General features: G+C 33.7%; 1 protein-coding gene across 2 annotated transcripts in view; it reads right to left on the bottom strand.

The window, feature by feature from the left end:
- The window catches only part of LOC106120554 (protein FAM46C), a 142214-nt gene that overhangs the window by 111297 nt on the left and 4181 nt on the right, over nt 1-26736 (bottom strand). For both annotated transcript variants that reach the window (XM_013315906.1, XM_013315912.1), the window contains exon 2: nt 664-1113. In XM_013315906.1, the coding sequence (XP_013171360.1) occupies nt 664-1038 (375 nt within the window). In that variant the 5' untranslated portion in view covers nt 1039-1113. The remainder of the gene's footprint in view (nt 1-663; nt 1114-26736) is intronic.

Below are 26736 nucleotides of genomic sequence, written 5' to 3'. Positions count from 1 at the left end.
TAAAAAACGTACAATAAATCTCACTAAATTACTCTTATTACCTTTCCAAATGGATGCTATCCATAACAACTCAATAATTACAAAAGTATTGTGCAATCAATAGATAAAATCTACAGAGAACTTCTGTCTGTATGTCGGACGTACTCGAAACTTATTATTGGAGCAAAATGTTACGTAATTGTTAGGTTTATTACAAAACGGTTTTATCTGCAAGAGCCTTTCTCTACATCATGGATTCTGTAGACGTAAAGGCTTTGTTTCTTAGCATTATCTAATATAGCCCGTCACTTCAACTGCTTAATGCACTAGTTGCTAACCAATTTACATTTCTAGATTTAAACAAGACATTTGCGTAAGTACTAAGTATGATCTTAGTTATGACAACTTAACTATGGAATTAAATTAAACCTGGTTTATGTTATGTATAATTTGCTCGCAGGATATTATTTATACGACTTTGCTTTTAAGCGCTCGACGTTTATCTCATCTGTGATAAGAGAAACGCTTACTTGTTACAAATCGATACTAAACAGAATTACAAAACACAAGGCTAAACTACAGTTCTAGTAAAACGTAGAACAAAATAATATCCTTTGCGGTCTACAGTAACAATTTGTCTTTAAAAGTTCATCTTAAATTAATTAGTAACAGCAATATACTGACCTGAACAACAGCGTCCATGGCCATCCTCTCGATGTCGAGGTGGTAAAAGTTAAGCTGTGGCGCGGGGCGGCGGCGCGGTCTGATGTCGTCGTAGTAAGCCACCGCATCATTGATGGACACCACCGGGCAGTCATCGGCACATCCGCTGCCGCAACCGCTGCTGCCATCTACTCCGCTGTCCGAGTCCCCTTCCCCTTCTCCGTCGCCTTCTACGTCCACTTCTCCGGCACCGGAGTCCCGCCGCTCCCCGAAGCTAGTTTCCGACCCCTCTTGGTAGCCCGACTCCGTCATATCGTCAGCCACCATGTCCGAGTTCTTGATGTCGTAGTCGAACCCCTCATCCTCGATGCAGTCTGGCACGATGAGGTCGGCCATTTTGTTTGTGTCGTGTGTGCTCCGTGTACTATCCACTACATGCTGGTCCACGACGCGATATGTCACTGTGCCGCCCTGAGGACAATAAATTATATAAGTTGATAACATTGGGATACTTTCGTTACGTTCATCATGTACAATTAGATATGTTAAAAGATTTGTCAAATCTTATTTCTAATAGGATAAACCATTTTATTTTGAAAGTTATCGTTTTAATATTATAACAGCAGGAATATTTGTATTATAACGCATATTTATTTTCATATTATTATATATTCATATAAATAACATTAAGAGCTAAATAAGTAACTTCAATGCTTAATAAATAGGTCAAAAGTCACTTTTATTTTCGGCGGGCCGATTCTATCAGACTTTCACTCTCGAAACACTGACCTTCTACGAATTAATAAACATAAGGTTTTTTGTATGCGAAACATTTCTAACGTAGATATTTAATTGAGTGTAGCGGCTGTGAATAATAATCAGGAAGTCACGACACTATTTATTAAAGCAAATTCGATTTCATTCGATTTTCATTCATAATATAGTGAAGAAAATCAGTTATCACAAAACTTTATTAAAGGAAATGTACAGTGAGGTTAGCTGGCGACATTACATTTGCAGAGAGACAATTTTTGAACGTTTTAAACTGATTAAAGTCGGTAAATATTCTAAAATACATCAGAAGTACAGTGCAGGTAACCAACGTCACATAAGTATGTACTTTAGTACACTAGTAAGCGTAAGAAGTGCCAGAATTAGTTATAAAGTGCACCGCGCATGGAGGCGACTGTACCTCCCGAAAATACTTACTAAGCTTTGGTAGAGCCAGAAATCCCATACAAGATAAATATATGGACACTTAGTATATTTGTTTAGTATTTACACGTATTTATAAGTAACAAAATTAGACTAAAATTACTTGTGCTAACTAAAATTCTTCAATAATATACAGTCTGTCAGAGTTCGTGCTATGCCCGCCTCCTGTCAACTGATAAATACTTGAATACTGAGCACTGACAACTAACCTAGTTATGTCAATAAAAAACTTAACGCTATTCGCTTGAAACTACCAATTAAGTTAAATCATATAATTTTAAATTCATAAAAAATTTCCAGTTAAAGTAAATCGGAATGAATGAATAAGTTTGATAATTATTTTAATAAATAGTTAGACCTTTTTATTGATCAAATGAATATAAAAATACGAGAATTACACACAAAGTATTAAGTTACAAAGAGTTATAGAATTTACAATCAGATTTTCTTTGACGAATATCGCATCTCTTTAACGTTTCCTAATAAAGGCAAGAGCCGTGTAATACGTGTATGTATGTAAGAGTTATTTCAGTAACAACTTAATAGTGAAGGTTGACATTTAAATAGAATTACGTTATGATTGAAAGATGACGCAAAATGTTAAAATCGATGTTACGAAACCAACAATATACTTTACATTGGTTCGATACATCTCCGAGCTGTAATAAAACCTCATCATCATCTTCATCAGCTCACTATACGTCAACACCGAGGGTCTCGGAGCCTACCCTAAGTTAAGGGTGTTTAGTCAACCACGCTGGCCATGTGCAATGGTTGATTCCACACATATCTTTGAATTTCTTCTCAGATATGTGCAGGTTACACGGATAAATGTACATATGTAAATCGAAAATCGAAAAACACATTGCTACATTGCGGGATTCGAACCCATGACTTGCAGATTGGTAGTCAAGTGCTTGACCACTGAGCCACCGACGCTCTTCTATCGAATGAATACCTATCGAATCGAACCTATAAATACTTAATACATATTTATAATACTTTCGTAGCATATTTTTATATCTATTTTATTATGATTAGATAAATAACATACCAGCGCTTACAATGTGAAATAAATTTATGTACATGAAGTAAAAAGAAATATTTTTATATCGTAATCCATTTTACTACGTATATCTCGCATAAACAAAAGTGAATAAAAGTGAACATATGTAAAACTTCGTTTTAACGCTGCTATAAATAAAAGACATTTTGTCTAAAACTTCACTCTGTGTTTCTGAGATTAAAATCTGTGTATCAAACATATCGCCATCCTGTTATCATGACCAACAGAAATAACAATATGTTTTAAAAGGGGAATGGTCTAAGAAACCCACGATAATTTTGTTAGCGCTGAACTGAGCTTAGACTTACAAGTTTAAATAACACGATTTAATATTTAATAAAAACAAACGGCATTAAAAATTAAAATATTAGTAACCATGACCAATTAATCTTAGCGGAATTTAAATAGTTTACGGGGATTTCCACAGTTAATAAGGTTCGGTTACGCCATTATTCTATTGATAAAAATAAATAATAAAAATATTCATATTTGGAACACAAAGATAAAGGCCAATTATAAATCGATTAATCGAAATCATAGCACATCTTTCCCGCCATTTTCTAAATCCAAACTATCTACGCATACTTACGCGTAGATTCTTATCGTTTTATTACTAAAAAAATATATATGTTTATACTCTCAGACTGTAGACATTAGACGGCAAGTTACTTCTAGAAGTGGCTTCCAAGATTCCAAGATTTTCATTGCGTATTTACTTTATACTTAGCACCGGTTCTTAAGAGAAATGTGGGTCGTAGATCTTCCATTATGGTTACATTTATTATTAATATATTAAAATATTCTGTCACATTACATATGCATATCGAATGTTTATCCTAAAATGTGTGTCAAAAACATCGGCAGGGATTATTGTAATCTTCCATTACTCCTTCCTTTATATGTCAACGATTTTCCTTGTAGCGTTTATTTTGCAAATTAAGCTTCGCTAAAAGGTTTTTCTGGCTTTATATCAACTACTATGTGCTTATAATATATTTATTCTTTATATAGATATGTAATTTAATTCCTTTTACCATTTGTTAAAATAAAACGCGATTTTATGAATTTCAACTCATTTTATGTATAATAACAAAAATTTAATCTGAATTATACCAACATTTTATTAAACTGAAAAATGTAGTTTGAATACTTATTCATAAATTACTAGCTGTCGCCCGCGACTACGTCTGCCCGGAATTAAAAACTAATTTAATAAGTTTTCTATGTGTTCTTCCAGACTATGTTCTACATCCATGCCAAATATCAGCGTGATCCATGCAGCCGTTCCGGAGATACCTTCAAACAAACATCCATCCATCTAAACATTTGCATTTATAATATTAGTAAAAAGTAAGATCTTAATCTGAAAGCACAGAAAGAAAGTAATAAGATACATATAAATTTTTTCCTATCACAAATTTCCAGACAAAGTTAATGGCATTGAACAATCGAAGACGCTTTCAACTAAAACCACATATCGGGTTTGGGGAATATTCTCTCTCGCTTCAACGATCGTCTGTCTCCCTCGCACTTACAGCAACAGGTGGTTCTACTATCCCAGTAACCCAGATACTGTGTCAAGGACAGGCCGGGAGCAACAAGTCGCCTCCCCTTCCCTCCCCTCCCAATCCCTTCACAGCACTTGCCGCATAAACAATGTTTAATGACAAGGAAAAATAATCAACATTCTTAATGGCGTCTAAATGTCACATTGACAGTAAATTAGGCGGGAATAATTTGCAGAGTATGTTTATTCAATTATCATTTCCTTATTATTGGTATTTTAGAATTAATGTGATAAAATATAATCCAAAGTTATGAAGGAAAACTATATTTACATTGTTGCTAAAAGATGTATGCCATTAATTTTATATTACGTCAATCAAATTATTATTAAAAACAATATCAGCTTAAAATATTTAACGTGAATGTAATCAAAAACTAAATAAATTTAACAAGTAATTCCCGTTTTTTTTTTAATATCACAAGGTGGCAAACGAGCTAGCGGCCACCTGAAATCGCTGAAATCATCCTCTCATCCGGAAAGTCCACTTCCACTTCCCATCCTTTCCTTATAAGAAAAAGGATGGGAAGGGAAAGAGCACTAATTTTGGCCTCCGGGACGCACACTTATCAGACTGTACGCGGAATTGCTTCCACTTGACGCGTGTCTTCTGTGTGGTCGTGGTATTTCACCGGGCGAGCCGAGCCGATTCGTGCGAAGATGTTAAAGCGGGCTCTACCACTGTTAAAATCCCGTAATGAATTGCAAGAAAAAATAAAACTTGTCTGTGGTTCGTAAAATTGTAAAATTCATCAGGTAATACCGCCTAACGTCTGTCGAGTTTAGTTGTATGTATATGAAGAAATAGAAGCAGCATGGAACGTGTGCTAAGAAAAATATAATGCAAAAATGCAATTCGAAAGCTTTAGATCACGTCATGTAGGAGTAAGATTGCACAACCGCATCCAGCCACAAGGCTACAAGGTTGAACTTTAAGCGAAGGTTCCATTGGCTTAATGCCACGTCAGATGACACCGTCGGCATTTGATAAGCTCTATGCCGTATAATAAATGCGTGCACGCAATTTTAAATCTTTCTCTAAACGATTACGATAGTTTTTACGCGGTCTAGTAACTGGGTCGTAAAATAAATACGTGTTAATTTTCCTAAATCGTATATCATTCGTTCACATCAGTATTTTATATGCAGACAATTTCGCTTCAAAGTTATACAACACGTTGCGGGAACATAGATTTATAAAGAAAATAATTGGCTAAGTTTAAACAAATTCATTACCATTTAGGTAAATTAAAAATCTAAGTAAAATAACTAAAAAGCTTAAATTTGATAATAACGCCTTTTATTTATAGTAAGAGTCTGAATTTGAAAATGTCACATTTCGTCTAAAATTTTTCATCGAATCAATTATCTCTACGTAAGTAATAAATAGAAGAAAATAATATAATAAACTCATCTATTTACAATATTTTAATCTGTGATATGATCTTGTATTAAGCACCACTTTTCTGCAGTAAACTTATATAAATATTTCATATCAGAGGATGTTGAATAACGCGAGAGATTGCATTTGAAGAGTGCGCCGCGCCGCGCCATAATGAAAACGTCGCTTCGTTTCTGTTAAAGTTTTAACAAGATTACAGCTTGCCGCTGACGTATTCTATTGTCTTAACGTTTTTGTTTAAAGCGAAATATTATAAACGAATTACAATAAGATATACCGATAAAAATCCTACCAATAAAATTTAACTGATAAGATCCAAATATCCAAAAACAACAAACTACAATCTGTGGTTGCCTCGTTCAAGGTTCTAGGTCAGACCTAGGCCTTATAACAAAGAATTCTGGAAGCCGTACAAATACTAACGTCGTGCTACTGAGCCATTTACGAGCTAACTATGTTATTTTAACTTCATTTGTATACCATTATATGGTAAAAGTAACCTTTAATAATGACAGTGGTTTGTGGAATAAATTTCTCCATAATAAAAAATGTGCCTAAAATAATAAATAGCAATCTCTATCCTACAACCATCGAGCTTATTAAATTATGAGAGACATTATTAAACTAAAAAACTTATAAATATGGTCTGCATATGACGGCATACGGGTTCCATTTCATTATCTACCCTCTTGGAACATAAACGCAACGTAAAAATGTCGATGTTTTAGCTCGTAAATATGTTTATAGGGTAATATTTTTGTCATACGCGGTGATGACATAACGCGGCCCTGAACTTGTGCCGGCGCTAAAATACATTGAACCCTGAAGGCCGCTGCCACTTGTTGCAACTGGCGGCGAGCCAAACCCAGGCTGATAGAGGGGCCACATCGACAACGCAAAACGGACAATCCACCTTCTCTGCTCTTCTATTTTATTACTCTCGAAATGTACCATTAAAATTCTGTTCTTTTTATTCCCGTTGAAATTGTCTCAAATCTATCATTTTGATGAAGGATAAATAAATCAATAATTGCTGAACCATTGCACCACATTGTCGATGGTATTAGAATAAAAACTCGAATTAAGGGTCGTTATATCGAATTTCATTACTGTGTACATAATTTCCGTTAGTAAACTAATGAACAAATATCAATAAAAAATATTTGCACATAATTAAACATTTTATCAGTGTTTTTGTGCAAATATGACGAAATATCTATTTATACATTTTTCCCTTTGTAGCGAATATGATTAACTGCTTTTAAAACTACAATACGGTGCTTTAGTTAAAAAAAAAACAATTAACAAAACTTAAACAATCAGAATGTAAAGTATAAAAAAATGCACAGTTCATCAACTCCTAAAAATAAACTTTGAAATTGCCTTATAACAAACAATCATAATTTCTTGAACTATTTAAGATGTCAAATATTTACAAAATAATTTAAAAATGAACTTATACCATAGTTATGTAGAGATATGGTTAGCCTACATATTATGTTCCGTAATAATTCACCCTGCGCTCCCACGGCAAGTCTATGAGCTACTGTAACTTTAGTTCATTGCATACTTCTATCCACATGTGAACATTACTACATCGACTATTACATATTTATTCAAATTTATTTTGCAAAACATTAGTCACGTAATAATGAAGTGAGGAAATCTTATTAATGGTTGGTTTCTGACACCAAAATCTGTAAAAAAAAAACGTAAAATATTTTTTTTTCTCTGGTTTGTCAAGAATATTGAGAGGGACGACGAAGATATAATATTTTTCTATAGAGATTTGGCTTCAGAAACCAACGATAAAAAAGAAAATTAGTCTATTTGACTACTACTTGAAAATTTGAATAACGTGAAATTATCAGGCTTTTGAAAAGTAGTTAAGAAAAGGGCAGGAAAAATGTAGAAAAAAATCTGGAATAAGTAGTATTTTTTCATGCGTATTTACTTCAAATAAACTAACATTGTGCGTAATTCATTCATCACAAAATTCCATTATAAAGCTAAGACATGTGACCCTCAGCGCCGGGCACTCTCATTTTCCGGACCAGCGCTCGTTGATGTTCAACCTACACACGAAAATTACAAATGTTATTTCTATCAAATATACTATCACAAAAACTACTGCGAGATGAAAAGAAAACATTATAATATTTTAGGGAAAATTTTATTTTATTATCCACGAATAATAGGTTTACAAAAACATTGATCTCCCCCAAAAAAGAGTTCTAATGTTTGCATTAAACTTTTTATAGACTACTTTTTATTAAAAAAAAAACAGCCCAGATATAGTTTTAATCAAATCTTTAGAGGCCAGTATTTTTTATTACAAGAGCGTCGGTGGCTCAGGGGCCAATCACTTGACTTGCAATCTGCAGGTCCTGGGTTCGAATCCCGCCATGTACCGATGTGTTTTTCGATTTCTGATTTACATATGTACATTTATCCGACGTTCTTACGGTGAAGGAAAACATCGTGATGCAACCTGCACATATCTGAGAAGAAATTCAAAAGATATGTGTGAAGTCATCCAACAAGCACTTGGCCAGCATGGTTGACTATGGTCTAATCACCCTTAACTTAGGGTAGGCTCCGAGCCCCTCGGTGGGGACGTATAGTGAGCTGATGATGATGATTTTTTATTAAGTCGCAACCGAATCAAAAAGGCAAAGTAATAAATCATAAAGAATTTTATTGACATTAAATTTTTTTACATTTTTACAACGATATATTTCAATGTTGTATAATAAGTCAGGAGTTCGCAACTGGGGAAATAATATCCCGACTCATTCCTGCTCGGTTTGTTTTCTTTGAGCGTTCCGAGGTCAGCCTTAAATCCCTCGGTGCAACCACGAAATTTTTCTCGTCGTGTTTTCCCTTTTATTTCATGATTTGCTGTACTTTTTTTACCATGTTTTTTTGTTTCATCAATTTACTACCAGTCGCCAACGATTTGTTCCGTACGGAATAAAAAAAAACATAATTAGTAACCTATGTGTACTTCCAGACTACGTTCTACATCTTTGTCAAATTTCATTAAGATCCGTTGAGCCATTCTGGAGATACGTTCAAATATCCATCCATCCATTTACCCAAATATTGACATTTATAATATTAGTAAAATAATATCTGTCTATGAATATCAAGCAAAGCAAACAAGTACTTCGAGTATTTTCTATATTTTCATGTTAAATGTAATTTTATTAAAATACTGAGTTTGGATTTAATAATAATTGATAAGTAATATAGCCGTTTGTCTCGACTCCGGAACGCTCGTACACAATCATATTGATATCCTGCTCATTTTCATAGAAAAAATAAGGATAACAATATGTGAGAGAGAGAGGGACAGAGAGAGAGGGAGACAGAGAAATAAACAATTAAGACTGTTAGAAATTACATCGTAAATGTAAGGAAATATTCACGAAGAAAAGCGTAAAGACAAGATGTATTCTTTGTTTAGAAATGGTTCATTTTAGAATTATATACGGTCGTATGATTAACGTTATTTCTAAACAAAATCGAGGCGGGTAATATCAAAATATTTTGTAGTGCTATAAATGATACCTGTACATTTAAATTTAGCGTTGATATTTCTCGTTCGGAACGATGTTTGTTGCAAAATCATAAAATTATCGATTGCAGTGTATCGTTCGATAACTACACCCACGTGCAAATTGCTTTCACAACTCACCTTACCTAATTGATATAGATATTAGCAATTCAATGTAATAAAATATTTTAATACTATCTGTACATAAACGTTAAAGGTAATGACACTTTATTACTATATACTATATATATATTATTATATTATAATTAAATTATAACATAACTGATCACGAATTTTAACCGACTTCAAAAAGGAGGAGTTTCTCAATTCTTCCATAGGTTTTTTATTTTTATTTTTGTTCGTCGTTAACTCCGCGCCTAGTTGTCCGATTTTCATAATTCCTTTTTCATTCGATACGGATTGCGTGTCATTTGGTTTTATTTTTTGAAACATTAAAAAGTATCAAGTAGTTTTAGAGTTGTTCTCCAAAAAACCGTGGCAAAAAGTCGGAGAAAAATGGGACAATTTTGTTATCTTGTCTTATATCCCGTTTGTTTTATAGCTATTCCGGCATATACTTATATCAGCTTTGGATTAATACATAATGATATGAAATGGTGGTTGCATAAAATTTTATGTCTCAAATACGTTAATGATACTAGTATAGTATAATAATAGTATTTCAAAAGATTTGAGCTGATTCGAAAATGAAAAAGAGATATTTAGGATAAATTTATAAAATTCTTCCGTTTATTTGTTACTAATTTATATTGTTAAACAGAGCATTTAAGGCGAAGTGACTTTATTTGATTATATAAGGTCATTATCCTTATCAATAAGGTAACATATAACATTTAGAGTAACATCTAGCAGAATTTAAAATAGTTTAAAATGTTTTGATTAAACCGCAACGATTGCCGCTTGGAATACCATAGATGTCTATTAAACACCGGCCATAGACAATGATTAAACATTTTGAAAACGTTCAAGCAATGGCAAGGTAATGACAACACGGCTCAACTCGCCTCGCGGATAACAAACACGTAAAACATTTGACAAACTCCATCGTTATTATTTGACGGAAACTAAAAAAGTATATTACGCATTTTTTTATTTTTTTTTCTTTGACTAATCTGCCATTAACCATAACCAAGCAATTTTATTACAGTGATTTTTGACATTACAGAATCTTAAATTTATTATTGTAATCTTTGAAAGAATAATGGTTGCTGTTCATTCGTTAGAACAAATCTGAAGAGAAGAAAGCGTATGTATTGAACACGTGCGCATTAATGACGCGTCACATCGCGCGTCAAACGTCACTGCAGCGGACATTTTTAATTATATCGGCCATTTTGTAAATACGGATATCGCTGTGACGGACAAGAATGGTAACTGCGGATCAAATGCGATAATTCACGGTGAGTTTCCACTGTCGTCACACGTGTATAACAACATTATTACCATCCCTTTTATTCTTTTTATAAAAACTACAATAACAATTCTGTTTTAATACACGTGCTACAACTGTCGAAAGGAAGGGAGAGGAAAGAACATAGATAACAATATGTTTTAAGCGGGAATTTTGGTCTCAGAAACCAACTGAAACTCATTTACTTTCGTCAACTAAAAAACTATAATTATTCTTAAAATCTTTAATTAATTTATTATGTAACCTTTTAGTAATAAAAACTTTCATAATAAGTACATGTAATTCTGGATGCGTCGGTGGCTCAGTGGTCAAGCACTTGACTTGCAATCTGCAGGTCCTGGGTTCGAATCCCGCCATGTACCAATGTGTTTTTCGATTTACATATGTACATTTATCCGACGTTCTTACGGTGAAGGAAAACATCGTGATGCAACCTGCACATATCTGAGAAGAAATTCAAAGATATGTGTGAAGTCAACCAACCCGCACTTGGCCAGAGTGGTTGACTATGGCCTAATCACCCTTAACTTAGGGTAGGCTCCGAGCCCATCGGTGGGGACGTGTAGTGAGCTGATGATGAATTCTGGATGAATAAAAAAATAAATCAATTTTAGTACGTAATTGTATATTGCCAGTCTACAATTAAAAACTAAAAGCATCGATAGAGAGCAAGTGAGATTGCATATTCTAGAAATAACGTGTTTTCGTATGCGCAAACGCACTCTAGGGTTGCCATTAACTGATATCTGCGATTAGAATTAGTTTATAGCCATTACTTAATTAAAATAACTAGTTATATTAACTTATCTAATATGTCACGTCACAGCTTTCTAATATATGTAATTTTCAAGTTTTAATTTATATTTGCTCCAAACAGAATCTTTTTTAATTTCCTTATGTTTAAAATTATTTCTTAAACAGTAAATATCAACATATTCGTCGAGCGTCGGTGGCTCAGTGGTCAATCACTTGACATGCAATCTGCAGGTCCTGGGTTCGTATCCCGCCATGGACCGATGTGTTTTTCGATTTACGATTTACATTTATCCGACGTTCTTATGGTGAAGGAAAACATCGTGATGCAACCTGCACATATCTGAGAAGAAATTAAAAAATATGTGTGAAGTCAACCAACCAACCCCTTACTCGCCAGCGTGGTTGACTATGGCCTAATCACCCTTAACTTAGGGTAGGCTCCGAGTCCCTCGGTGGGGACGTATAGTGAGCTCATGATGATGATTAACATATTATCCCAACGGCAAATTAAGTTGAAAAATACTGGAATTGAAGTCTCGGTGGTCCTTTACTGGCTTTGTTTACCCTTACGCGTTACGTGTGAGTGTGTGTGTGTGTTACGTATGCATTCTTTGAATGAATATAATTGAATAAGAATGCTACTGGCATAAAATAACTTTTTAATTCTGCAATTTAAATAAAAAAAAAACAAATTTTTAATTTTTTTTGTTACCAAGAAGTAATTAAGGAGAAGGCTGTTGCACTAAAGAGTACCCGAATTAAATAACTTCCTTATAACATTTTTGTCAAACCTTTTTACTGTTATCATTGTAATTAAAATACACTTATCGTTAACATAATTGCATTCGTTAATATAAACATCCTGTAGTTTACTTCGTTTTTATTCAATTCCAATTTATTTTCAATGTATTGTCATACATATATTACTGGCTTACTGGCTTATCATATTAACTAGAACACTGTTACTTCATTTACATATTAAAATGTGCAACCTACATTAGCAACCAAAATATATCCGATAATATTACGTGAAAAAAAAAAACATCATGATGCAACCGTGCACAAAGTCAGCGTGTTTATTTAGAGTCTTAAATCTAGAATCTAGTCTCTAGTAAAAGTGTTGCTCGAATGGACGACTGTACAGGTGAAACCACGAACACAGAAGACAGGCGTCACGTGGAAGTAATGAAATGGATTTCGTCTGATGAGTGTGCGGGCCGAAGGCCTAATTTACACCTCCTCTTACTTCCAATCCTTTTCTCGTAAAGAAAATATGGGGCAGTAAAGTGGATTTGACGGAGGAGGGGACATAGAAAGGAAAAATAGCCTCTTTCTGCGCGTATAAATTATTTTGAAGAAAAGTAGCATCGCCTTGTATTTGAATTTAATATAGTTGGTACTTGATATTATTAAAAATGTTTACATGTTCCATTCGATTCTACATATATGTTAATTAATGATATTAGAGAGTTAGTTAAATATACTAATGTAATCTACTGTTTGAATCAAGTCAATCGGTCGCGTATAGTTAACATATATCGTCGTGGATTTCACTATCGTTTACGTCACATCTCTAATTAAGAACACGATAAACTCGACGACTAAATGCGTTAAAATGGAATAAAAAATTCTAAAAATCAAATGAACATCAAAACGGTTTAATTTAATGCAAAATTTAAAGCTTAAAAAAATCGTATTTAAATATATTTTATAGACGCATAGCGGGATAATAGTCAAGTTTAGTATTATGGTCATATACCTCAACATAAACATGGTTAACTTGCATTGTTCTAATTCCAGAAAAGGCACTTCTAGTCGAGTTTTATGAGAATAAGATCCCGCATGGCAACTAGCCACATCCAGTTGTGGGGAAATCATCGCAAAAACACCCGTCGCTTCCATCGTAGGCACGACCAAGTGCCTCAGTTGCAATTCCAACGAATGCCAGTATACAAAGTAACTCGCGAAATCGATTTAATTCTAATAATATAAAGAGTATAGAATTATATATTTTAGGCCTGATTAAGAATTCCTTGTTAATAAAAAATGAAATCTGACTTAATTAATCATTAGGTAGTAGACATTTTTAGATCGTACCCGCGAAATATTATACTAAAACTAACTGTCACCCGAAACTTCAATCGCGCGGATTTAAAAGAACTAATTTTTAAATAAGCCTTTGTGTTCTTCCAGACTATGTTCTTTACTATGCCAAATTCCAGCGAGATTCATTCAGCCGTTCTGGAGATACCCTGTTACAAACATACATCCATTCAAACATTCGCATTTACTCGTATAATATTAGTAAGATTCTTGTAGATGTTGCGATATTTGATATCTAAAGTGTTAAAGAAAACGATCAGAAAAACGAAATGTGTTGCGAATGTTTGATGCGGCTCACAGTAAGGCATTTAAGCATTTTATAATAAAGTTATTTAAATATAAGCTTAGTTTAGGAATGGAACGGAATTCTTTAACATCTGTACGTCAAGTATCAACGAGTAAGCTCCCTTATTATAAGAAACCTTAATAAGACACGAGTAAAGTATTTTTTAATATGCCAACATTGTTGTATTAGAGAAAAATTCTCATCATTAACCGCACCAAAACTACGTACGTGCAATATTTTAAATGCACAATAAATCAAATAAATTCTAGCGCACAAGGAAAGCAAGTTCCATTACTGGAGGGAACTGTCACGGATTATTAATAACTTGCCTTTTTATAACTTAAACATATATAGAATAGGGTGTGTTTTACAATGAACATGTGAGTCGATAGAACGGTAAACCAGTCAGCCTTGGGCACTCACTTTTGTACATAACTATTTATTTGTTCCGAACGCGTTCTGCGGTTGTACAAAATTATATTTACATTTATTGTGACTCTTAAAATCTATACTATTGGTTATAAAATTGATTGTTCGAAACTTCGTTGTCAAATATCTATGTCATATTTATTGTTGACATTTTAAATGCATTGTGAATATATTTTTCGTTGGATTCCTTAGTTTTTTCGTGTGTACATAGCAAACGGTGATACGATAAGGTTTTACATTATGCATTAGGCAGTGATAGTGGTTTAAACGGTATTTGTGTCAAAAGGTTTCCAGTCACTGAACCGCCTAGCTAGGACTTAGCTACGTGACTTATGTCACAAAGTTAAATATAAAACGAATATTCTAAAAAATACATTGGTTATGGCGACTGAAACAACAGCGTAGACTCTGAACAGAGAAAAAATTTTAGTAAAAATATTACGTTTCTAAGTTATGTTACTAAATAGTATTCAAAAATTTAATATTATAAATTCGAATATTTAGATGGATGGATGTTTGTTTGAATTTATCTTCAGAACGACACAACGGATCTTGATGAAATTTGACTCATATGGATAACATAGTCTGGAAGAACACGTAGGCATTTTTTCTTTTAATTCCACACGGTTGCTATAACTAAAGAGATAAATCAATTACCAATTGTAAATGTAAAATATTTAGTTTAAAACTAAAATAGACGTCAAGATTCACGCACAGATTTTTAATATAGATACGTAAAATAGTATACGGGCGGAGGAAAATATTTCAATATATCTCGCTATGAGATTATTCCAACCACTTCAAGAGACTATTATGAATGAGTTTTCTTTACTATGATCTTTATACGAGTAATTATTGTGTGTTTTTGTTCAGTGTTGGCTATTTTTAGTTCTTAAACATTCTTAGAATGTGGAATTAAGTTAACATTGTCTTATATATAAAATTCTCGTGTCACAAGTTTCGTTCCCATACTCCGAAACGGCATGAGCGATTCTCATGAAATTTTGTGAGCATATTGAGTAGGTCTGAGAATCGGCCAACATCTATTTTAATCCCCCTAAATATTAAGGGTAGTCCGTCCCTTAATTTTTTATTTTTATTTTATAGACAAACCTGCGGACGGAGTCGCGATTGACAGCTAGTATTAATATATGTCTTTGATGATTTAAATAATTAAATAATAAATATAGTTCAACATATACAAACTATTACTATTGGGCTATCTTGCAATTATTATTATTAATGTTTTTTAGGTTAACTGTCAAACAAAAGAGTCGAGATATCCATTCTTTTGTCAATAATGGAGGAACAATTAATTTAAGAATATGCATTGTTAATTAATCCAAAAAATCAAGGTATAGATCCATAGACATCTGCAATCTTAGATGCGTTGTCTACCTTTAATCGAGAACGGCGGGGACGCACAGAACAGTTTCCCATGCGACCCACCTTCGGAAAATCCACTTCACCTTCTTATCCTTTCTATATAAATAAAAGAAGGGAAAAAGAGCTAAAATTACGCCTGATTAGTTTGACATTTTTTGTGCCGAAATAGGTTTTAATATGCTGTCCAAAAAAAACTAAAAAGCGTTAGAAACGTCTCTTACCGGCCTAGATAAAGAAGCTTATCAGTATAAAATAGCAGCCTTGCAGCGTGACAGTTTGGGAGTATGGCAGTGAAGTAGAGATGCAGTACGTCAATGTGGCAGGGAGCCTTGCAACTGACCTGCCTCAACACCATCTCGGATGCGGTATCCATTACAATTTGCTTTGGAAATTTATTTGAGTTTATTGCGCAACATAAGAGCTTCGATAGCAAATGCATTTCCTATCGTGTAGCTATTTGAAATTGAAAAAAACAAACACAATCACGCTTAGTACAAAGGGAGATAAGTAGAGTTTAGTTAGAAATTACTTAATATAATGTTTATTGCAGCATAGGTTTTAAAATATTTAACATAACAAAAAGTAATATTAATAACCTATATAAAGGTCTCTAGTAAATACTAAGTTGTACCTAAGTAGCATTAAGAGACTGATTATTCCGTCGTCTGAACTTGTGAGGCTTCCTTTCTGCAGGTTACGTAAACATTGTTCTGTTCATCCCTTCTCTATCTTAAACTGTGTAAATAGCAAGAAGAATTTAAAGACATTTCAAGACATTTTTATAAATCTACCTAAAAATATAACACACAGAGATAAATCCAAAAACAAAATCAATTTCTAGACTTTTTTTTTCTTTACTAAGACTCGAATCTAAACGTATTAATACCTTATAATAAAACTAGCTGTTGCCCGCGACTCCGTCTGCGCGGTATTAAAAAAAATACTTAATAAGTAGCCTATGTTCTACGTCTATGTAAAATTTCACCGAGATCCATACAGCCGTTCTGAAGATACCTTTAAACAAACATCCATCCATTTATAATATTAGTAAGATTTATTTTTATCTATCAATAGCTTCAGTATGAAATATGTAAGCGTTAATTAAACGCAATAATAACGTTATTACAATCAATTAACTAGTTATCCGACGATGTTAATTCTTAGAAGTAAATCTGAAATAACTCAATACCACGACTTGTATCTTAACAACGATAGTTAAGTTTTCCGAGAAGACAAGATAGACATAAAATGTATTATAGACAAACTCCCACGTCTATAAACTACGTATTAACATAAAAGGGAGGTAATGTTTTGTTTTTTGTGTAATTTTAATGTGTACACTTTAATAGTATGTTTAATATATTAAAACGTTTTCTTTATTATCCAAATTAGGTAAAGATTTTCTAATTTCTCATTAAATCTGGTAATTAGAGTAAAGAATGAGAAAAATCTTTCTATGCTGAGAAAAAGATGAAGTTTTGAAAGCTGGGTTTAACTGTTAAACTATTTAAAAAGTGAATATGACTCATTATTTACTGTAACTGTTTTTATAAGAACAGTGTATTACAGTTTAAGAAACTGAAGGTGTTCATTTCGTAAATATATTTCCAAAAGCTCTAAGCCACCAAGCGCACCAAAATCTCGCATCTTGGTGCGCTTGCGTCACTCGGCCAGTGAAAGTATGGCGCAGCTGATTGGTGCAGGAGCGACTGCGGCGTGCCTGTCCACACGCAGCCCTTCGCCTGGGTTAATACTCTGTCAACACAAAACCACCGGCCCTTAGGACAGCTGAACAAGTGGAGTCGGTGACGTCACAGGTGTAAGAATGGAGCAAATACGTTTAAACAAGAGACTTAAGTAACTTAAAATTTGTTTGACTAACTATTTAAAAATAATCTGAGATTACCAAAGTACTAGATACTTTATATTACCGATAAAAAAACTACTTATGGTCCAAATGCCTTGAATAATTAAATCTCGTTGAATATGTAAAATCTAAGCCAAGAGAGGAAACTATTAAAAGCAAAGCTCAGTTACACAGGCAATAGTTACGTACCGACATCACCATGTTCGGTGGCGCGGAGAGAATTAGCGATTGCCCGAATACGGCGCTCGACTATCCACAACTCAGTTGACAACACGACCACTTAAAGTGGCACTAATCTGAATAATCCACTGTTTTTTTTTAAATATTTTGTATTATCTGTCCAATATTATAAATACGAATGTTTGGATTTATGGATGTTAGAAGGTATCTCCAGAAAGGCTACTTGGATGTCCCTGAAATTTTACATAGCTTGGAAAAACACATAGACCACTACTTATTAACCTTTTTTTTAATTCCGCGCGGACAAAGTCACGGGCGACAGCTAGTAGTCCAATAACTATGAAATCTTGAGTATGAAATATAATAGTAAATCGCTATGACTAGATTTTTTGGAATATATACTACATTACTGAAAATAACAAAAAATAGCTTTTATTACCCTTACTTGATTCTTTCCATCTTTAAAAATGATTCAGGTTAATGTAAAGAAGTGATTTTCAAATCAATTTACCGTTAACCTAGTTAACAAAAGGAAGATGTGTCTCAATTCGTTTGTAAGGTTTTTTTTTTTAATTTATAAAATAATACGCACTAAGAATGACGTAAGAAAAAGCAATTGTTTGTCTTTAATTTTTAAGTGCATAATTGTGAGAATGTTTGGGTATAATATTTTTTTCTGCTTAATATCGAAATATATCTTTGAAATCATCTCCGTATATTCCTGTAGATGGCGTTACTGTGACAGCATTGTGCTGGCTGATCGTGCGATGAATAAATGCAACGCGTTGGAGCATATAACGAGAAATCGTGCGGCGCAGCGATGTAGATACTTCAATAAAGGGTAAACGAGGCCGCTCGCTTCGACGTCACTGCGATATTTTACACATTACGTATCCCTTGAGATTTGTACAATGAAAGGGAGTTTAGAACGAGATAAAACCAAACTGTATCGAGCTTACAAAACTCCATTTAAATGTGAAATTTTGCTGGTACATAGCGTTTTTTTCCAATCTACAAAATAACATAAACGCTTTTATCAAATGCAAAATTAAATATCCAAGTATATTACGAACAATATGATTCTTTTTCTTTTTTTAAGGTGGTAAACTAGCAAGCCCCCACCTGAAAATGCAGGTACGTTGAATACCTTTAATCAACGGAGGCAGAGACGCACAGAAAGAGGATATTTCCCCTGCTTATTCGTCACCTCCTCCATCATATAATTTCCCCTTCCCTTTGATGATATTCGTAACGATAATATGATTAATATCAAACTACATTTAGGTGATTAGCATGCACTAACTCAGTAACTGAGTACTTAGATAGTTGCGTGGGAGCGGGTTCAATATAAAGTGGTCGTACACATTATACCTCCGGCCGCGGCCTGCGAGCGCTGATAACAGGTATCACCGCCTACGCGCACTTACCTACGATGCGACAATCTCTGTGACATAATCTACTTAATAAGTAGCCAAATATTTAGGACATTATCGATTTGTTGCAACAAGTATGTATGAGTTAACTAGCTGTCGCCCGCAACACCGTCCGCGCATACAACATAGTGACATATATGTTCTTCCAGACTATGTTCTATATGTAGGTCCAGTTTTAGCGATCCATTCAGCCGTCTTGGAGATACCTTCAAACATCCATCCATCCAAACATTCACATTTATATTATTAAGATGTATGAATATGGTAATAAGATATGGGTGCCAGGACTGCGCCAAATGATGTGTAACCTTCTGGTGATGAGCGTGAATTATTTTTCTATCAAATAGCTTATAACGTAAGCTTTGATGGGACATCGAAGACATTTCTTTGAAAAGTTCATATTGATTATAAAAAGATCGCCAATAATACGTAGGTGTAGTTTTTCTCGACTCTAAAAACCTGTGTCCAAAAGAAGACGGAAATAAAACAACACTAATGCTTATTGCAATATTTTACAAAAAATAAACAAAAAAAAACAGCAATTTAAACACAAAAACGCTTACATAAACTAGAAAAAAATGAAGATAAATGACAAAACAATTAGCAAACAAGCACTTTGTTATTAACGAGTTTACATGACTTCTTGAACTTCGTAAATATAATTTAAAAATTATTAATAGTCTAAGAACTCTGTTCAGTCGTGATCTAACACTAACATCTGTGCTATTCATTAAAATTCACACACACACAACATATCTCGTGAGACGTCGGTGATTCAGGGGTTAAGCACTTCACTTGCAATTTGAAAATCCTGGGTTCTAATCCCGCCATCTGAAGTTTTACGGTGAAAGAAAACATCGTGATGCAACCTGCACATATCTAATTAGAAATTCAAAGATATGTGTGTAATCAACTTGCACTGAGCAAGTGTGTTGGACTGTGTCCTAACCACCCCTAACTTAGGGTAGGCTCCGGGCCCTCAGGAGCTGATTATATGAGATACCTTGGAACCGAGTTATAAATACAGCGAACTTAACAACATAAAATAAATATTGTAGTAAGTCCAATAGTAAACTACACTTTAGTACCACACTTATAGTCGTATTAATATTAAAAATCTGGATGACGGAGCTTTGCTCGGTATTTTTTTTTAATTGTTTTTTTTGGAAATTATATTAAAGTACGAATTACTAATAAAATGATGAAAAATGAATAATATTTTTCGACCTTACCGATAAAAAAGTTAAGTTTATGTTTAAGTTGATTATGGATAAAACACGAATAAAATGACATTTTCCAAAAATGATTCCTAGCTAGATCGATTTATCGCCCCCGAAACTTTATATACTAAATTTTATGAAAATCGTTGGAGCCGATTCCGAGATTCCGATATATATATATATATATATATATATACATACATGTCATGTACATTAAAAATGTCATGAAAATATTGCGGTAAAAAAGGCAAACTACAAAGAACCCGGAAGAGTTGTGCGAGCGTTATGTAATTTAGTGTACAATGTGATGTTAAAACAGCAACATTTGAATTGTAAATGAAGCACGCTGTTACTAAAGTCTTGCACACAAAATTTAGATTCAGCTCGTTTTATTCCAACAGAAAGAAATAATATACTTTTTTATTAGATTACTTTTACCTGAATTCTAATCAAACTTATATACCTTCTCTATTTACTATACCATGCACATACTAACACTGTATAAAATACACCATTGAACAAATGTACGAGAAAATCTCTTAAACACTTCGTGCACTCTCTCTTATCTCAACTACTACATTTACGTTCAGGATCAGAGATTTCTACTAAAGTCGCTTTATCTTTTACTATTTCTATAGTTATCTTTTACATACGTATTTTTTCCGTAAAATTACTATACATCCTTCTTCATAAATATCTTTAATATTAATTATATTAAGAACTTTCTTAATGGTACTTTGGAAATTCTTTCTGTGCATCTGCAAATTCGGATGTCTATGGATAACGGGCACTTTACTATTTTAGCGAATTTAGGCGGCCGCTTACTCCTTTGTCACCTTATAATATAAAAAATAAAATAAAATAGAGCTTTGCAGTGTAGTAACTTTAGTTATAAACTTCGTCTCATTGTATTTGAATCTAGGTCCAGTATAATTAGAGCTGTAGCTACGACAAACTGGACCTCCGTCGTCTAACGCTCAACAGTCCAACGTATAGAAATTCAACCTTGGCATTCTCCACGGCCCAGCTTTATCAGTGTAATGCGTTACCAACACAGCGGCACTGCAACTGTACTACAGTGCCTGTTATCACACGGATCGATAAGTGTTGCCAACATAACGATGCTACTATTAATAAATAAACTTGTTCGTTAATACTTCTGATATTGAATTTTACGAGTAGGTTGCACGAACACACGTGGAATAATTTATTTATAATTTTATTTATATGAATGTAGAAAAAAATAATCGTGTATTTGATATTTGCTTGATATTTGTTTTTTAATCAGTGCTAAATTTCCATACATAAAAAATAAGGTTTTATAAGACCTTTTTTACTTAAATCCAAGGGCTAAATGCTAAAGGTGAACTTTATAATATTCTGTAATTTAACGGACAGTAAGGACAGTTTACATTATGAAACATGTCGATAAACCATAAAAGTATATTATGTTAATCAGAGTTTACTATATCTAGTATATGTATAAGGTATTTTTGTTTAAAATTTCAATGCTATAATACATTAACTTCGGAGTTGTAAGTGAAAACCTTTGCACACAATTATAAACGGCGTATTTTCATTTCATATGGTTCTGAATTAACGCGTAACACATATAACAACATTAGTTACGGCGTTATTCAATTTCATTTCTTTTAATACTTTCGATCCACTGTATTTCAAGGTTTATCTTATATATAAAATTCTCATGTCACAATGTTACCTTACTCCTCCGAAACGGCTTGACAGATTTTTATGAAATTATATATACAGTACTACATATACAGTAGCTCTTATAATCGGTTACTATCTGTTTTTTAATTCCGCGCGGACGGAGTCACGGGCGATAGCTAGTCAGTCACCTGGATATCTCGTGAAAAATTTTATCAGCCAAAAGAAAGTACAGTTATGACTTGCTTTTTCCTTCTTTGTTTATACATGGCTAAAAATATCTATTCATTCTTTTTTTAATTTTCAATGTTGGAAATATAATCCCGTATTATTCATTGTTCTAAAAATAAAACACAAAAATGAGAAAGTCAAAAGTGATTCTGTATTGTGCCGCCCACTCTGGAGCAAGCAGTTTTACGTCATTCATGGCTGCCTACTAAATGCCAGCAAATAAAATGGAGTTTACCTAGGGTTACCAACAAATATACAGTGCATTAATATTAAATTCTTTCAAAATCGATACGTTTGTAAGTTAACAGGACAACCTTCTTAAATTACAAATTATACGATATTTATGACAGATATCATAATCATCAGCTCACTATACGTCCCCACCGTGGATCTCGGAGCCTACCCTAAGTTAAGGGTGATTAGGCCATAGTCAACCACGCTGGCCAAGTGCGGGTTGGTTGACTTCACACATATCTTTGAATTTCTTCTCAGATATGTGCCGGTTGCATCACGATGTTTTCCTTCACCTTAAGAACGTCGGATAAATGTACATATGTAAATCGGAAATCGAAAAACACATTGGTACATGGCGGGATTCGAACCCAGGACCTGCAGATTGCAAGTCAAGTGCTTGACCACTGAGCCACCGACGCTCATTTATGACAGATGTATTTGCTGCTATTAGAAAATATAAAATATGGCAACACATGAATAATTTCAGTCGCATATCATCAGGTCACTAACTTAAACATTACAATTTTCAGTCTGTTAATGAAAGTAGGGTCTTGTTTCTTTTATACACCGCCCGTTTCCTACAACCACATAAAAGCTCAAAAGCCATTCTCCACATTCGCCCTGATGTAATCAACGACTCGCTGCGGCAACGCTGCGGTTCCGCAACACAAACGTACGACAAACGCTTACTGAATTAAATTTTGAATTACTACTTACTGAATTTCTGTATTCCTATAATACAAAAGTAAGGTATAAAAACGTAATTTATAGGTTCACTATAATTTTTGTACAGCTTCATACAACCACGACCAATCTTAAAACGAAATGCTTAGTAAACAAATCAGTACAATGGTACAAAATAGTAACTGCAGCTCGCAGAGTCGTTTAATTAATACTTAAAAAATTGCTTAGTCTACATTTATCACCATTTAAGTAGCAAACACTAATATAACACATATATTAAACACACCGTAATAGAAAGAACTATTAAAAATATCTTGGGTTTTTTTCCGTTCATTTATTTAATAAAAACGTGTGAACATAAAAATGATGAAAAGTAAAAAGTAATATTTTGCGTCACGAAACTATTTTTACTACAATAAACGAGAGTCGAAAGTATTAATTCTATCACTATTTGTTTTGATATTTTGTAAAACTAACTTCAGATTAAGTATAACTGAATAATAAAGTATTTTATTCTTCTTCTTCGTATTCTTCACTACTGAAGGTCGCGCTTGTCTTGATGCGCTTTAACGGCTGTATCGACCAACTGCCTCCACGCCTTCCTGTCTTCGGCTTGTCTCAGGGCAGTTGTGATATTGAGTCCCAATATAGCTTGCACTTGATCGGACAAGTGGGTAAAATATTTCATAACGATGCCACATTCTTAAATGTGAATGTTTGAACCCGAATCATTGTGCCAAAAGCATAATTTATTTGAAATTAACATGTTTATTACGTAAAGGTTTCCGCGGCGACCCCGGACACGGGCCGTTGTCAAAATTTGCTTATTAGATTTCACGAGCAATAAATAATATTTTAACATAATATTTATATTTAGAGAGAAATTATTACGTAGCTACGACTGTTAAACGATAAAGTTATATGAACATTAATATAACCTCAGTAATGACATGAATAAACAATTTAAAGAAGACTTTAAAGCAAATCAAATAAAGTTGATGATAGATTAAATTTCTTACTTCAATGTGAAGAAATTAAAAGTGATTCAAATGTTATTTACAGGGTGTACTTTTATACAGTCTTTTGATTTACCAAAAGAAATATATTAAATAAAAACATGTAACGAATGGTTTTGATGATCGTGGTGTTACACAATACTGCAATGTCCTGCTGACCTCGTGTGTCATCCGGAAGGTACTGTGGTCATGGTCAGAGAACACCCTGCATAATCACTATAAATATTTATAGGCTTACGCGTGATTTTTAATATTTATAGCTATTTTATTTCAATACTGAACAAGATTCTGAGAGAGAATTAATGATTAGAAATAGTGTTGTAAAAGTGTGAAATAGGATGTTAATAACAGTGGCAAAGATGTTAAGAAAATAATTATTAACTTAATTTCTTTATCACGACTTAATCCATTAACAAGTTTTGCATATTCTTGTAAGTTATGCGCCAAAGAATTCATTAACATGCCTAGAATTAACTGCAAGCTTATTATAATTCTATATTTCCTTTAAGAGTCACCAGAGGGCATGCTTGAGCGCATCTTGCGTCTCTTTAAGTCGGGACGAGGTCGGCTTATTTAGTAGAATTCATGCAAATTAAAAAAGAAGACAGACGGGATTAAAGATAAACATGACCTTGAAAATTGTTTGAATTGTATTTAATAATATTTTAAACGACATAATGTCTCCTTACGCAAGGTAATGCAAGGCGTGTGGAGACACCAGACTAGATTAATCTGCGAGAGATAAAGTTACTCTCCAAAGTGACCTTGTGGACCGAGCGGCGCGAAAATAGTCCCCAAAGCCTGCCAGCCGCAAGGACGTTACCAGTACACCGGAGAACCGCTGCGTGCTTTTGTCACGCGACATTTATTCTTGTCAAAATCTATTGTGTATTTAATGTTTAATGCATAATACAAATGATTAGGTATTCTACGAAAATCATCGCAAGTTATATTTCGATTGTACACATAGGAAACATTAGGTTTGAATATCTTTATAAGTAACTTCATTGATTTAAAGTGGTGGAAACTTGAGTTAAATAAAAAACGTCTTCGATTTCGTCTAGTTCGTCTGCTATCAACTTCACCGCTCACTTTTACCACTAGGGTTGCCACGTTTTCAATGTTGCATGATGCATATTTGAACGGTTCTGATATCAATGTCTTCGGGTCAGATTGGATGAAACAACTCGTACTTCTTCTGCTAACGAGCCGGAAGTTAATATGTCACCGATCGTCGTTTCTTTACGTTGATTAAGTGGACAGCCCTATTTTTCGCTTTTCTTATAAAAGTGTATTTTCTTACAAATAGAAATACCCGTATATCTTAAAATGAATACTTGGACGGACTGGTAAGATCTATCAAATGTCAAAGGTTAAAATATTCTCAATAGATAGGAATCGCTTATTGTAACCTTTATAAGGGTCTGTTGGGTCTTTGTTCTTCAGTGATTCGTCCCGTAATAACTGAGAGATATGTCATATCACTTTGAGCGTATTGTTAAATCTCGTTAAAACATCTAATGTAATTTTTTTACGTCCACGAAAAGTATATCATAATGGTTTTTATTTTATTTTCAAAGGATTATCAATATATACAACGTCCATTAAATATTTTGCATTAAAGTATTAGTCGAAGTCGTCCGCGAATTCGTCAGCACATAATTTAAAAAAGTAGTCTATAATATGCCCACGTGCATCAGTAACTTTCCTTCAAAGTCACATCAAAATCGGTCTAGCGGTTCCGAAGATCATCCGGAATAAATGCGACTATGCGGACTTGCGCAAATACGTCATGTGTACGAAATATGCCATTGTTTTTTATTTTACATTACATACAGACAATTTTAATAATATGTATATAACTGATATATAAACACGGCTACACACTCACGTATATTCGTCCGGTGGCGGCACCGACTAGTTTCGAGCCCATCGAGCCGAGCGACGGGCCGCGTCCGCGAAACCAGTACCACTCATCCTGATGAAGGCCCCCCCCCCCGATGGGCTCGAAACTAGTCGGTCCCGCCACCGGACGAATATACGTGAGTGTTTAGCCGTGTTTATATATCAGTTTAGTATAATGTCTCACGAAAGTTTGAATAATTTAATATGTATATAGATTGTAACTCATACCAGTTTCGACCAGTAAATAAACAAAATCATAATGTACGCAGTACATATAACATTTTCATTTAACATTGTTATTTATAACAATCAAGCTACAACATGATGTTAATAAAATAAAGAGAAATGTACAAATATTTGTATTATAAAGGTCAACTTGCCGAAAATAGAGTTAATGCGATTGCCGAATATAATCACATCCAGACATAATTGAAGTAGCGTTCACGTACACCAGGTTT

Source organism: Papilio xuthus, unplaced genomic scaffold (assembly GCF_000836235.2).
Source record: "Papilio xuthus unplaced genomic scaffold, Pxut_1.1 DF829129.1, whole genome shotgun sequence".
Lineage (NCBI taxonomy): Eukaryota > Metazoa > Arthropoda > Insecta > Lepidoptera > Papilionidae > Papilio > Papilio xuthus.
The sequence above is the reverse complement of the archived record's forward strand: the minus strand, read 5'-3'. Positions and strand labels throughout refer to the sequence as shown.